Source organism: Rutidosis leptorrhynchoides, chromosome 7 (genome assembly GCF_046630445.1).
Source record: "Rutidosis leptorrhynchoides isolate AG116_Rl617_1_P2 chromosome 7, CSIRO_AGI_Rlap_v1, whole genome shotgun sequence".
In the NCBI taxonomy this organism is placed as follows: Eukaryota; Viridiplantae; Streptophyta; class Magnoliopsida; order Asterales; family Asteraceae; genus Rutidosis; species Rutidosis leptorrhynchoides.
The window spans coordinates 156,673,841-156,689,985 of record NC_092339.1 but is presented as its reverse complement, the minus strand read 5'-3'; the positions used below and the strand labels follow the sequence as shown (position 1 = coordinate 156,689,985).

The window sequence follows — 16,145 nt, the reverse complement described above, 5'->3', positions numbered from 1 at the left end:
CTAAAGTTTTCTGTGTTCTTGGCTCTTCATCATCTTGATGATAGAGTTTCTGATTCGTGTAATAGTTTGAGTAATTGTGGTATCAATTGTTGTGGTTGAGAGTTCTATTTTTCTGATTTCTGTAAAAGATTCTTGTAAAGCTTTAATTTCTTGGTGATTTAGTTGATGATTAACTCCCGTGATTGGAGTATTGGTATCTGATTGCAGCTTTTAACATGGTATCAGAGCTGTAAGGCTCGATCGTGGTGATTGATTCGTTATTTGTTTCGATTTGGTGTTCGAAGAAATTTAGGTTTCATCGGTTCTTGTTGTTAGATTGGTGGTGTTTCCTGTCTGTTTGGGTTCGATTGAGATCTTGTGGGGTTGTAGATCATTGGATCTGTCAATTGTTACTGAAAACCCTAATTTATCTCAAATTAGGGTTTGGTGTTCGTGGTGTTCATCTGCTTTCTTATTCGTCTTCCGCTTCATCATCAATCACTTGTGATTGATTGGTTACATCTAAACTCTTCTTTTATCTATATTTGTGTGATTAATCTGTTCTTTGTTAAAATTTACAACACTGTGCCTAGCTCTTGATCCTAATCCTTTGAGATTGGTGAAAATCTGATCAAGCACAGTTTAAGTTGTAGATTTTACATCTTGTCTGCTAACTGTTTAATTGCTTGCTGTCTGAATTCTTATCTGGTTTTATTTGCTATTTGTTTTTCTTGTTATCATGGAGGATAGTGGGGATGCTACCTCATCCGTAACCTTAATCAATAAGCTTGATTTTGGTGATCCTTTATATCTTCATCCAAGTGATACAACTTCTGGTACACCTATAATTTCTATAAAACTTAAAGGCACATAAATTTATAATATTTGGAGTAGATCAATGCTTCTTGCATTGGGTACTAAAAATAAACTTGGTTTTATTAATGGAACATGTGTTAAAAGTACTACAGATGCTGTATTAAGTGCACAATGGGATAGGTGTAATATAGTTGTATTATCTTGGATCTTGGGTACTTTGACTGAAGAGCTTTATTCAGGTCAAAATTTTAACAGTCTTGCTTTAAATGTTTGGAATGATTTGAATAAAACTTATGATAAAAAAGATGGATCTGTTATTTTCAATTTGCATCACAAGATTAATTCATTGAAACAAAATGATAGTCCTCTATCAGAATATAATCATAATCTTAATAGCTCGTGGAAACAATATGATTCTATGGTGTCCTCACCTCCTTGTACATGTGGTGCAGATGCCTGCACTTGTCTAGCTTCTGTGTCTGTTGAAAACAATAATAAAATGATGAAACTTATGCAATTTTTTATGGGGTTAAATGATGCTTATATGCCAATAAGAAGTAATATTCTATTAAGAGATCGATTACCTGATGCAAAAGTTACATATGCCATAATTTCAAGAGAAGAATCACACAGAATTAGTTCTTTAAAGGATTCAAATTCAAAATCACAAAGTTCTGCTTTTGTGGCACATGGTCCAAACAAAACAAATTCTAATAATGTGTCCAGTTTTAACACTAACATAGGTCCTAATCCAAATTTAAAGTGTAAAAAGTGTAATAAAATTGGCCACACAATTGAAAGGTGCTTTGAAATTGTTGGATATCCACCAAACTTTAGGAAGAATTTTAATAATAACAACAACAGAAGTCAGAATAATTACAATAATTTTAGAAACACTTCCAACAATAATGATGCTTCTAATGAAAACAACATTAACTCTTCTTCTCCTATCTCTTTTTCACAAGAGCAAATGCTTAAGCTTCTTAGTCTCATCAATGATTCTTCTGTTCCTGCTTCTACAAGTGCTATGTCCAATATGGAAGGTACTTTCTTTAATTCAAGTGTTAAGTTCAATTTGAATTTCAACAAGTTTTTTAACTCTAATCTGTCTCAGTCAAAACCCATTCAAAATGGATGGATTATTGACTCTGGAGCTAATCAACACATGACTACAACTAGTAATGGTTTGAGTGATGTTGTTGACATCTCTGGTTTAAAACTAAGTGTGGGGCATCCTAATGGTACTTAAGCAGTAATCAAAGGGATTGGTAATCTTGTTCTAAACAAGTTTATCACCTTGTTTGATGTACTAATTGTCCCAGAGTACTGTGTAACTCTTATGTCTGTGTGTAAACTTTCAAAAGATAATAAACTCACTGTAAGCTTTAATGAATCCACATGTTATGTTCAGGGCTTGAAGGACAAGATAATAAAAGGGATTGGTAAAGAAGAAGGTGGGTTATATATCTTTGATAACAAAGTAATATTCAGTGTAATGTGAGCACACATTCTGCTTATTGCAAACTCTGGCATTCCAGATTAGGTCATCCATCTGATCATGTTTTAACTATTCTTAAACACAAACTTAATATCAAAGATAAGATAAACAGTGAACCTTGTGAAATTTGTTTTAAGGCAAAACAAAGCATAATTTTTTTTTCAAACAGTGAACATAAAACTGCAAGTCTAGGTGAATTAATGAAGCGACCCGTCCTAATCCATCTGGACGAATACATCACATTTGGTTACATCACGAGGTACTTGACCTCTATATGATACATTTTATAAACATTGCATTCGTTTTTAAAAGACAATCTTTATTTGCATCGCAAGTTAACGGCATGCATACCATTTCATAATATATCCAACCATAATTGACTTAATAATAATCTTGATGAACTCAACGACTCGAATGCAACGTCTTTTGAAATATGTCATGAATGACTCCAAGTAATATCTCTAAAATGAGCAAATGCACAGCGGAAGATTTCTTTCATACCTGAGAATAAACATGCTTTAAAGTGTCAACCAAAAGGTTGGTGAGTTTATTAGTTTATCATAATCGATCATTTCCATCATTTTAATAGACCACAAGATTTCATTTATTCAATAATCATACACTCGCAAGTGTTTAAAATTCATTCATATGGATTGAACACCTGGTAACCGACATTAACAAAATGCATCTAGAATATCCCCAAACATATAAACATCGAAGTACTAAAACAGTTCAAATTCTCTGACTAGGGCGTGTCAAAGCCCATGGATCTATCTTTAGGATTCGCGTCAATTGGTGGCAATTATAATAAACACCAATTCTTAGGCTACCAAGTTCAACAAGGGCGAAATCTGGTATAACAATTCAACCATAGAACGTAGTTTCGATTACTTGTGTCTATTTCGTAAAACATTTATAAAAGCAGCGTATGTATTCTCAGTCCCAATAATATATATTGCAAAAGCATTTAAAAAAAGAGCAAATGAAACTCACTCTACAATATTTTGTAGTAAAAATATTCATACGACGATACTGAACAATGCAGGGTTGGCCTTGGATTCACGAACCTATATCATTTGTATATATATCAACACATGTAGTTGTAATCGAACAATATATATATATATATATATATATATATATATATATATATATATATATATATATATATATATGTATATATATATGTATATATATATATATATTTATTAGTGATGTAATTTATATATATATATATATATATATATATATATATATATATATATATATATATATATATATATATATATATATATATATATACACTTTCATTTTATATAGAAAAATATTAATATAGTTAGGTTATGTGTAGTAAATATATGTTTATATATATAATCTTTATTTTTATGCTTATAACTTTAATAACATCATTAAAACTTTTATTTTTATAATCGTAATTATTTTGATAATAACAATATAGATAATACTGATAACGATAATAATGATAGTTTTTGTAAAAATAATACTTTTAATAATAACGGTAATTTTTAGTAGTTTTAATAGAAATTTTAGTAATTATACAGTATTACTAATATTAATGTTTAACTGATAAGTCTCTTAATAATACTTTGTAATATTAATAATAATAATAATGATAATACTAATAATAATACCTATGTTAATGATAATACTAATAATCATAAAATGATACAAGTACTAATATTAATGAAAATAATGTGTATTATTTTTGTAATAACAATATCATTCTTATTCATAGTAATAATAGTAATCCTTATATTAATATTATTAATAATTCTAAAATTTTAACAAAAATACTTTTATTAATTTTAATACAGATAACAATAATAATAATCTTAACGATATTAATGAATATATAGTAATAATAATAATACCAATATTATTTTATGATATTACTTAATAATAACTTTAATAATAATAATAGTAATCATACTATAAATTTTAACATAATAATAATAATAATAATAATAATAATAATAATAATAATAATAATAATAATAATAATAATAATAATAATAATAATAATAATAATAATAATAATAAATGACTACCTTCAAAAATGCCACAAAAAGAATGCCTCAGCCTAGTATCGAACCTGTGACCTCTCGTAAACCCAACACTACACTAAACCATCCAGCCCAAACTGTTTTTCTGTTATAATTCATACCCCGTTTATTTTTAAGTCGACTTGTTCTGTTATCATCTTCTTCCCTTACTTCCAAATTAACCAGAGGTCGAATCCCCATTACACACTTCTTAATTGTTGTTTTCAGAAATATTTCATTAAACAGAAACGATCTATAACCAATGTTTGAATTTATTTAACCAAATAAATTAAAAAAAAATGTTGTAACAGATGATATCTTCGATTATGAACTCAAAAATCAAATTTAATTTCTAGGACGTTTTAGCAAATGATTGTAACATGAAAAAGATTCTAAATTATCTTTAGAAGCTTTCTGAATCATTCATTAATCCAGAAACAACACACAGAGTTCGAATTTCTTGATGAACACATGAGTTGACTTTTGACTTCAAAACTTTGACTCGAAAATTAACGATCGATAGGAGGAATTGGAACCTGAAAACTTGCAGATAGTTTAAACACAAGATTTCTAACAACACTGCATTTACAGATTTTTAAATAAAACTATTATATAACTAATAATATGTAATATTAACATATTAAATTTAACTACAAGTTTAAATGTGGTGTTATATCAATATTATTATTATTACTTCATTATTATTATTAATATCAATATTAATATTAAAATTTGTATTATTAATATTATTATAATGTATAATATATAGATATAGAAATTAAAATATATAACTTATTATTATTACTAGTATTATTATTAGATTTTATCATTTAAAATCATTATTAATTATTATTAAACTTATTATTTTTATTAAATAAATCATTAATGTTATTATTAAAATGATCATATTTATTATTATTAGTATTTTCATTATTATTAAAAATATTATCAAAATTACTATAATTAATATAATTATTGATAATTATTATTAATTAAATATAAATCAAAAGTCAAGGATACGTACGAAATCTGTATATATCTTTATCTGCTTTTTGATTCTTATTACTGATAACTTCATTGGAGAAATATCCTGCGATGATTATGTAATCTTTAATATAGAAGAGATTATTCGTTTCTAGTTCCAACCGAAAATCAAATGAGTTTAATAACTCATTAAATCTATATTACATCTGAAGGAAATATACATACATATATTTTCATAAAGATTGTAATTGAAAATCCTTTTGTACAAACTGTTAATGATGAGAATATTTTAATGGGTAGGTAATACCCTAGAAATATATAAATTCCACATTAATATGTTACACTATACATTCTTCAATTCTGATTCAGCAATCATTAACTATACTGCTCAAACCTATAGATATACGTATCTGTTCATCGCAGAATAACCATTTTCATTCAATTTCATATTCTAATTTCGATAGATCAGAATCCAAGTCAAGATTAAACGAAAAACATCACTCTTAGATTCCTACATCTTTCAAAACCATGCTTCGAAACCCATGCTTTGAATTCAGAACAGTACTAGAACATCATATGATTATATTTTGCGTTCAAACCCATCGAAATTCTTGGAAACACTTCAACTAATGAACAAATGAGAAGACAAACCAACTACACGATATCTACGAGAAGAAAGATTTGTACTTATAATCATATATCTGGAAAGCTCTCGAAACCTAAGTAAAACTTTAACACGTATATGTGATAAATCCTTCGGCATTATTATTACTGAAAGTAACCTTGCAATTCCTTTTTAAAAGTATCCAGTATTATCACCCATTCAACTAGTCAACGACGACGTTTCAGACTTATAACTTTGGCATATACGTTTTTGTTACTGGGGAACCTTTTATGTTCCACCATATTAGCAGTAAATGTACCAGCGACTCCGTCACTCTGCTATTTGAAACTCTTCGGAAATCACTATATATACATTGAAACCCTATCATGTACTCATCCACATCTTGTAACAATAGTTGCCATTCCAATTATCGGAAATTTGCAATCAGTATTTTGAAATCTTGCAGCACGTCTACGCCAACAGTTATATGTGTACATATAACGTCTACCTCCTCGAATTACATACTTCGAATGTGAAGTTTTTGAAAAACACCCCAAACTATGAAACTAGTTCTCTGAAATTGGAACAATGCTGATGAAGCAGCAAAAACTGTAAATGACCTTAACAGTCAAAAGTTTGATGATAAAGAATAATATGGTGGTAAAGCTGAGAAAAAGAGAAGGTTTGAAACTGGAAAACGGATTGAGCAAAGTATGAAGGAGGGTTGTGGATAAATCACAAAGACTAAACCTGCCTTCAAAGAATACAAATGATTCAGTATCTGCTGAAGTCATTAACAAATACCTTGCTCCTGATACTAAACCCCTACGGACAATATTCTTCATCATCCTTCGATATTAGAAATTCTAAGATATTATCATATCTTTCATTATAAATATCTTCGATATTTCTGAAGATATCTTCATAACTATTATCATCCGAAATTATTTATCTCTTCACGCTATATGTGTTACATCATAAAAGAAACTATTTTAGTTTCTAATTTCTGAAAATTTTGAAAAATGGATGTTTTTGAAGTAGTGTTGGGAACTGAAGCATGAGTTAGTATAATATAATGACACTTGATCAACGTGATTATATTACAGTAAGTCATGCTGAGTTTCTAATGGAACGTGATAAAGGTTCACAGATCCCACCCTCATCATGAACCATGTTACATAACTCTTTTAACCTCTAAACATATCAAGAAAATATTTTTCTTGATGATTCGGTCTTTTCCGAATAATTTGGTAATTTGACAAATCAAAATCGTGCCATTACGATTACCTTCTCAGAACAATAACTATGTTCATCCAAAACTCTATACCTACGAATTCTGGACCATTACAAGAGATGCCTAATCGCAAGAAGAAGAAACGAAGGGACAAAACTCCGAAATAGAAATTGGAGTATAAATCGCAGCAAATAGGAGGGAGTATTAACTGTGAATGACAATGATTATAGAAGACAGGAGTAGGGACATTAAAATATAAGGGGAGATATAAAGCCCGATAACAAACCTGAAATTACAAACCGTGTATATCAATGCGTATAGCAATATAAAGACACGGGAGAATGATAAATACAACAATCCCTAGAGCATAATAGAAATAAACAGATTCTTTTGGTGGGAGCTGGAAAAGAAGGATGATTGTGGCAAACGTCAATATTAGGTCAAGAACCAGAACTGGATTGAGCATTTTCACAATTTTTTTTTAATGTATTAATTGGGGAAGAAAGTTTTAAGGGTAGTGAATATTATGAAACGGAAGAAGTCAATTTATAATGGAAATACCGGACAAAGTAGCCAGGGCAGGTTACCACATTTAATTAAAGTGGATCCTAATTTCCTTAAATCCCGGTGAATCAAATCCTGTATATATTTCAAAGATTTTCTTTTAATTTCCTTAAATTCCGGAAATCAAACGTTACTACGTCAAGAGATAAGACGAATCTCTATTCTCCATTTCACTCTATTACGATAACTTCTCTCATACGCTTCGAGTAATTGGATTGTTTTATCCATATTATTCAACGGTGATAAAAATTCTATTTATCAACACATATTCGTCATGAAAACATTTTTTGTTAGCCATGACGACCTCACTCAAATTTCGGGACGAAATTTCTTTAACGGGTAGGTACTGTGATGACCCAGAAATTTCGACTAAATTTAAACTTAATCTTTGTATGATTAACATTTCCGACACGATAAGCAAAGTCTGTAAAACTGAATCTCAAAATTTTTGAATTACTTTTATATATTTAAATACCCTTCGGTTGTTTTCGACGATTCGCGAACAATTATATGTAAATAGATACATATATACTATAACATGAAAAGGTAACAATGTATTAATTGTTTGATACCGTACATTAAACTTATTGGTTTAAATATCTATTCGAATGTATATGATAAGTTGAAATATTTATTATTAAAATTTATTTATAAATAACTTCCAATGTGTATTTAAAAACTGATTTATGTATATTAAAAAGATATATACATATATATAATAAACGATAGTAACATTCGTTTATTGATTCAATTGATATTTAGATAAGTTAACTAAAGCGTTTAAGATGAACCAGTTAAACACTAATTTGTTACAGTGTTTTCAAATTGCCACATTACTCAAAATGCTACAGTGTTTTCGAAAATCACTATTTGCTACAGTGAAATTGACTTTGCTACAGTGAATTGCTACAGTAAAATTTGACTTTGCTACAGTAACTTTGCTACAGTAAAACACTATTATAAAAATGTGTTTTAACAAATAGCGAGACGATGATTTATAGAAGTAAATGACCAAAACACTCGAAAGTTTAAGATACACTTTGAGTGATATAATTAAGGGATAATTTAAGGCTATATTTTGACAAAGGTACGTGTCACGAAATGTAAAATGCAAGTTTTCTAAGCGTACGAAAATGCGTTCGAGAAACCGGAACCGGGACATAAGTCGAGTGATGACGTACGACTTATCGGAACAAAAATTACAAGTCTACTATGCACAAGAATAAAATATAATATATAAATAATTATATTAATTATTTATATATTTATATTTATTTTATATTATGTCGACAAGCTAGGAGCCAAAACAATGTGAGCTGTCCCTGGTCCTCATGCGAGTCGCATGGCCAGAAGGCCATTTCCATGCGAGTCGCATGACTCCAGATTTCAGGTCAAGTGCTATAAATTCTCGAGTTTTGGCCAGATAAATCACACACACATATATATTATTTTTACTCCGTATTTATTTATTTATTTTATTATTATTATTATTATTATTATTATTATTAATAATAAGATTATTATTAATCTTATTATTTTTATTATTAGTGTTATTATTTTTGTGATACAAAAATAATAATGTACATAAAATATTACGACGGAGTGCTGTCCAAGTAATTTTTCAAAACGAGTTTCCGAGAAAGCTAGAGCTAAGGAAAATATGGATTATTGCCAAGGAGGTTATGGGTAATATTCGGGGGTATTTTTGTGAATCAAACCTCGTGCTTATTATCTCCAATGCGTCTACGTGCTTTCCTACAATATTGTATATCAATATTTAACTGTGAGTTTCATAAGATCCCTTTTACTCTTTACATTTTTGGGCTGAGAATACATGCAAATGCTTTATTAACCGATATACAATATTTATATGCGTGAGTTTCATATGATCCCTTTTTCAAATTATATTTTTGAGCTGAGAATACATGCGCAGTTTTATAAACTGTTTTACTAAATGGATACAAATACTAAAACTGATTTTGTGTGAGTTTCATATGATCCCTTTTACTCTCTACATTTTTGGGCTGAGAATACATGCACTTTATTTTAAACGCAATGGATACAAGTACATACTAAATTCTACACTGAGTTTGAACCGAAAATCCCTTAGCTTTGGTAACTAGTAACTGCCAGTTATAAGAACTGGTGGGCGCGAGTAGTAGTATATGGATCCATAGGGCTTGATATCCCCGTCCGAGCTAGAGCACTAGCCTTTTAACGGACGTATGCTATTTGAGAAGCGTACACGTTGGTTTGCGTGTATTATTAAGATGATTATACAAAGGGTACAAATTATATAAACGTTAAAGTTTAGTTACCAGGGTGCTCAATTTTGTAGAACCGATTGATAAACGTTTCAGATGAAACAACTGAAATCTTGTGATCCACCTTTTATGTAAAACCTATTGATAAACGTTTCGGATGAAACAACTGAAATCTTGTGGTCCACCTTTTATTTAAAACATAATGATAAACGTTTTGAATGAAACAACTGAACTTTTGTAATCCACATTGATATACGGATTATGTGTAATATTAAAACTATGAACTCACCAACCTTTGTGTTGACACTTGAAGCATGTTTATTCTCAGGTTTCTAGAAGTCTTCCGCTGTTTGCTCATACGTGATACAAGTTATGTGCTTGGAGTCATACATGCTATATACAAGAAACTTGCATTCATCAAACCATTACCATGTATCTTATTTTGACTGTATTGTCAACAGATGTATTATTGTAAACCATTTAAATGGTGATTGTCTATACGTAGGAATCATCAGATGTAAAAAAACCTGGAATTTATATATTCATTTATGAAATACCTTTTCAAACGAATGCAATGTTACAAAACGTATCACATAGAGGTCAAATACCTCGCAATGAAATCAATGAATGACGTGTTCGTCCATATGGATTTGGAGCGATCGTCACACGAGGGCACTACCAGGATGGGTGACCTCCTGGGAAAGTGCTCGTCGTGTGTTGTTGCCAAGAAAAATTCGTGCGCCTACGGGCAAAGCAGACAATATCATGCTACGAGGAACGTGTTACCTGGGGTGTTACAGATGGTATCAGAGCTGGTTTAAGCTGTTTCGTCGGCTTAATCGTAGAGGGGGTTCTCACAGTGTTACCTGTGACGAAGCATTGGCTCTTATTCCTCGCGGTCCGAATATGGTTGGCTTTCGTCGAGAGGCGGGCCGTAAAATCAGTGTCTGAGGTACGCTCAGTGGTCACCAGGCGGTTAGCTGGGAAGGCATTGAGTGGGATGCGTCCCCACATATTATAGATGGTATCAGAGCCAGGCCCCGGACCAAACGTGCACAGCGAGGATGCTGTGTCCCATTAGGGGAGAGGATTGTAACATCCGTATTACATCCGTCCCACATCGGTTGGAGAGGGGAACGAAGCATGCCTTATAAGGGTGTGGAGACTTTTCCTAGCATGGCTCGTTTTGGGACCACAAGCGCAGCAGATCTCATGAGAACTCTGCAGTTAAGCGTGCTCATGCGAGGGCACTACCAGGATGGGTGACCTCCTGAGAAAGTGCTTGTCGTGTGTGGTTGCCAAGAAAAATCCGTGCGCCTACGGGCAAAGCGGACAATATCATGCTACGGGGAACGTGTTACCTAGGGTGTTACAATTAATTCACTTAGATTTGTGGGGAGCTTTTAAAATTCAGTCAATAGAAGGTTTTAAATATTTTTAAAAAGTGGTTGATGATTATTCTAGAGCTGTTTGGCTTTTCTAAATTAAAAGTAAAGAAGATGTTTGTGATAATTTGATCAATTTTGTTCAACTTATAGAAACTCAATTCAACAAACAAGTAAAAATGTCCAGAAATGATAATGGTACAGAGTTTGTAAATCAAAAAATGAATAATCACACAAACAGCAAAGGTATAATACATCAAACCACATGTTCTTATACACCACAACAAAATGGTGTTGTGGAAAGGAAACATAGACACTTGCTAAATGTAGCAAGAGCTCTTATGTTTCAGGGGGGATTACCATTAAACATGTGGTCTGAATGTGTATTAACAGCTTGTTATTTAATTAACATGACTCCTTCTCCCGTGCTTGGTGGAAAGTCTCCTTATGAGTTGATTTTTAAAACTGAACCTAGTCTCTCCCATTTGAGGTGTTTTGGTTGTCTTCGTTTTTCTGTTTCTCTTAATCCTGCTGACAAGTTTAGTAGCAGGTCAATAAAATGTGTTTTAGTTGGTTTTTCAAATGTTAAAAAGGGTTATAAACTTTATAACCTTGAGGATAAAACTGTTTTCTTCTCTAGAGATGTCAAATTTTATGAAACTGTGTTTCCTTTAAAATTAAAAAAGTCTCAGTCTGATTCTTCTCAAATTGAGAATGTTTTCCAATCTTCTTCTTATAATCAAAATGAGTCATCTTTTAATTCTGAAAAGACTTAAATCACTTAAACTTTTTTGATGAAATTTTCAAAACTTCTAATTTCACTTCAAGTCCTAATGATGAGGGGAGAGCAACAGATGTATGTGATGGCAGTAGTGATAATTCTCATGAAAATGAGAATAGTCCTACAGCAACACATCTTGAAGATAATACTTCATCTCCTGAGGGCACAAATAATGATTTAATAAATGTTGGCAGTACAACTCTAAGGAGATCAACCAGAAGCACAACGTTTCCAAAGAAATATGATGATTTTGTTTTAGATGGAAAGGTTAAATATGGTATTGAAAGAGTTGTCAACTATGCAAATTTAAAGTCTGAAAATGTCTGCTTTGTTTCTAATCTGAACAAGAATCTTGAACCAAAATCATATGAACAAGCTTGTAAAGATCCTAAATGGGTTGAAGCAATGAATCTTGAAATAGAAGCTTTAAACAGAAATAATATTTGGGAGATTACTGATCTTCCTGATAATACAAAACCAATTGGAAATAAATGGGTATACAGAGTTAAGTATAAATTAATGGTGAGGTTGAAAGATATAAAGCAAGGCTTGTGGCTAAAGGTTTCAATCAAAAGGAAGGGATTGATTATGAAGAAACTTTTAGCCCTGTAGTAAAATTTCTATTGCTCTTCAAAATGATTGGCCTTTGTATCAATTAGACATTAATAATGCCTTTTTGTATGGTGAGTTAAAAGAAGAAATTTACATGACTTTACCAAAAGGATATTATTCTGACTCTTCTAGTTCAAAAGTGTGCAAATTAACAAAATCCTTATATGGTTTAAAGCAAGCTCCAAGACAATGGAATGCTAAACTTAATTCTGCTTTAATTGAACATGGGTTTAAACAGAGCAAATCTGATTATTCCTTATATTTTAAAAATCAAGATAACTTGTTCATTGCTCTTTTAGTTTATGTGGATGATATTGTTATAACAGGAAATAGCTTGGTTGAGATAAATAGTTTCAAAACTTTCTTAAAGTCAAAGTTTTTAATCAAAGATCTTGGAGAATTAAAGTATTTCTTAGGAATTGAAATTCTTAAGTCTGGTCATGGTCTGTGTCTTTCCCAAAGAAAGTATTGTATTGAATTATTAAATGATTATGGCTTACTTGGTTGCAAACCAATTAATACACCAATAGAATCTAATACTTGTGTTAACTGCGAGCCTAATGAAAATGATACATTACTTTCAAATGTTACAGAATATCAAAAGTTAGTTGGTAGACTTATATACTTGACACTAACCAGACCTGATATATCTTTTGTTGTACATGTTCTAAGTCAATATATGCATGCTCCTCTTCAGTCACATTTTAAACGTGCATTGAGAACTTTAAAATATTTAAAAAAATGCTCCTGGAAAAGGAATTAACTTTGTTAAATCAGATAAGTTCTCACTTCATGCTTTTTGTGATTCTAATTGGGGCAAGTGCAGGCTTAATAGAAAGTCTGTAACAGGTTATCTTGTTTACTTTTGTGATACCCTGGTGTCATGGAAAAGTAAAAAACAATCAGTTGTTTCAAGGTCTTCTGCTGAAGCAGAGTATAGAGCTATGGCAACAACTGTTTGTGAAATTATTTGGATAAAAAATCTGTTGTTAGACTTTAATATTAAAGTTAAGTTGCCAGTTAAGATGTTTTGTGATAACAGTTCTGCAATTCAAATATCTGCAAATCATGTGTTTCACGAAAAAACCAAACATTTTGACATTGATTTGCATTTCTTAAGAGAAAAAATTTCAACTGGAATTGTTCAAGTTACTAAAATACATTCTTCACATAATTTAAGTGACATTCTTACAAAGGGATTACCTATAAGTCAACATAAACAGTTGACAAATAGGCAGTGGCGGATCCAGAAAAATTTTTCACCGGAGGCGAATTTTTTTTTAAAACGTAGGGAATTTTTTTTGTGTGCAAAATATAGATGTTTTGGGGCAAAATATAGAGTTTTTTGAGCAAAATTTGAAGGTTTTTGAGCAAAATACGAAGGTTTTGGGGCAAAATATGAAGGGTTTGGGGCAAAATTTTTTTTCCACCGGGGGCAAAATCGAAAAACCGAAAAAATTTGCACTAAAATTTCGAAATCCACCGGGGGCGGGCGCCCCCCTCTTAATACACTGGATCCGCCAGTGCAAATAGGTTAGGTCTTTTTGACCTGTTCCAAACTAAGCTTGAGAGGGTATGTTGAAATTATAGCAACAAAAAAGCTTAGTTTAGAACATAATTTTTATGTTTAGACTCATTTGTGGTTTTCTAGCCAATTTCAGGTTTTTGATGCTGCTAGTTGATAGTCAAGGGGCTGTTCATGTAGATTGTAGAAGTTGAAGGACTGCACAGTAACTTCTTATCATGGAATAAGTGATGCTGGTGGATTGCTGCTGATTAATGGGCTTTTCTATTCTCAAGTGGGCTTATTTGGATCCAATCTAAGTTATTGAGAGAGGAGTATAAAAGCAGCTTATTAATTTATTTTAATTAATTTATTCATTTATCAATAGTTATTCTCTCTCTCTGGTTTTTCAATATTCATTTTTCTCTCAACCCTAAAGTTTTCTGTGTTCTTGGCTCTTCATCATCTTGATGATAGAGTTTCTGATTCGTGTAATAGTTTGAGTAATTGTGGTATCAATTGTTGTGGTTGAGAGTTCTATTTTTATGATTTGTGTAAAAGATTCTTGTAAAGCTTTAATTTCTTGGTGATTTAGTTGATGATTAACTCATGTATTGGAGTATTGGTATCTGATTGCACCTTTTAACAGCTTTCATCCAAAAATGAAGAATCTCAAGAACGATATAGATATGGACAAATCTTACCAACTAAAAATAAAAGACAGAACCTACAAAGCCACCTTAACAAAACCAAACCAACCCAAACTAATTAAGAAATCAAACTCAATTCAATAGAAAATCCAAGCGAACCAAAACAACAACATTGAAACATGAAAACAACACATCAAACGACAAAACGATCCCAAACAAAGCAGCAATAAAGTTTCGCACCACAAACGAACAGAACCGAATTTTTAGTGGACCGAGCCCCTAGCAAAGTCATCAAAACCATATGTAAGTAAGTAGAACTTCCCTCAGCCAAACTAGCTTTCTTACTCTTGTCAACCATTTATTAAGATTCCCCTCCGTTTTTGCGAAACAAACAGACTTGCCCATTCTAGGAGAGAACTAATATTCTTTAGCCGAGATGGACAAAGATGAAGTCTTCATAAAATCGGCAACACCACAACCATCGATGATCGCAAAACTGTCCTTGCCGAGCCCAACAACATCGACCAAACTGAAGTCGAGACAACAACATCTAAAACCTTCAAACTAGCCTTCTTCTTACATATGTACTTCGGGGCGCCAATCGAAGCAACACCTCTAACATTGAACAAAAACAAACGCTCATTATGTTTTTGTAAATTCCTTGCAAACAAATCATAGTAGGATGTAATTCTTATCAGCACAAGAATGAGAACAAGAATCACCCACAACACCGCGCAAAGATTCATCAACAGAGTGGGCACAAACAAGATGATAGTCTGATAAAACATCCTAACAATGGAAAGTAGATCATTGGATCTGTCAATTGTTGCTGAACGCAATACCTTCAGACGAAATCAAACTAGAAAACAGCCAACACTCCAAGCTCAATGACGAAATCAACGGGAGACAATGCCGAAGAATTGAGTAGCACATCCCGATTTGAATGGCAAATCAACTCTAAAGGGAACCCCTCATCAAAAACCCGATCCTCTTCAACCCACACATGAAGAGACTCATTGAGAAAACACACCTTTCTTTGCATCCACAAGTCCTTATTGAACCCGCATTGAACTTCTCAATAATAAACAACAAAGAGTCAATTGCCTCCATTCAATCGACGCTTTAGCCACACATAACGCATCGCCAAACACTGAAGCTACATCCCTGATACTATTCTCAGACGCTAATTTGATCGGAATCTTGCTAA

The 16,145-nt window shown here is 31.7% G+C and overlaps 1 protein-coding gene across 1 annotated transcript; it reads left to right on the top strand.

Annotated features, from left to right (window-relative positions):
• Window positions 1-877: 877 nt before the first annotated feature.
• Window positions 878-14,820, top strand: LOC139859716 (uncharacterized). Its single transcript, XM_071848494.1, has 7 exons — window positions 878-2,036; window positions 2,118-2,249; window positions 11,545-11,637; window positions 11,785-11,941; window positions 12,220-12,780; window positions 13,611-13,932; window positions 14,677-14,820. Exons 1-7 carry the CDS (start codon window positions 878-880, stop codon window positions 14,818-14,820), a joined length of 2,568 nt encoding a protein of 855 aa, XP_071704595.1.
• Window positions 14,821-16,145: the final 1,325 nt, after the last annotated feature.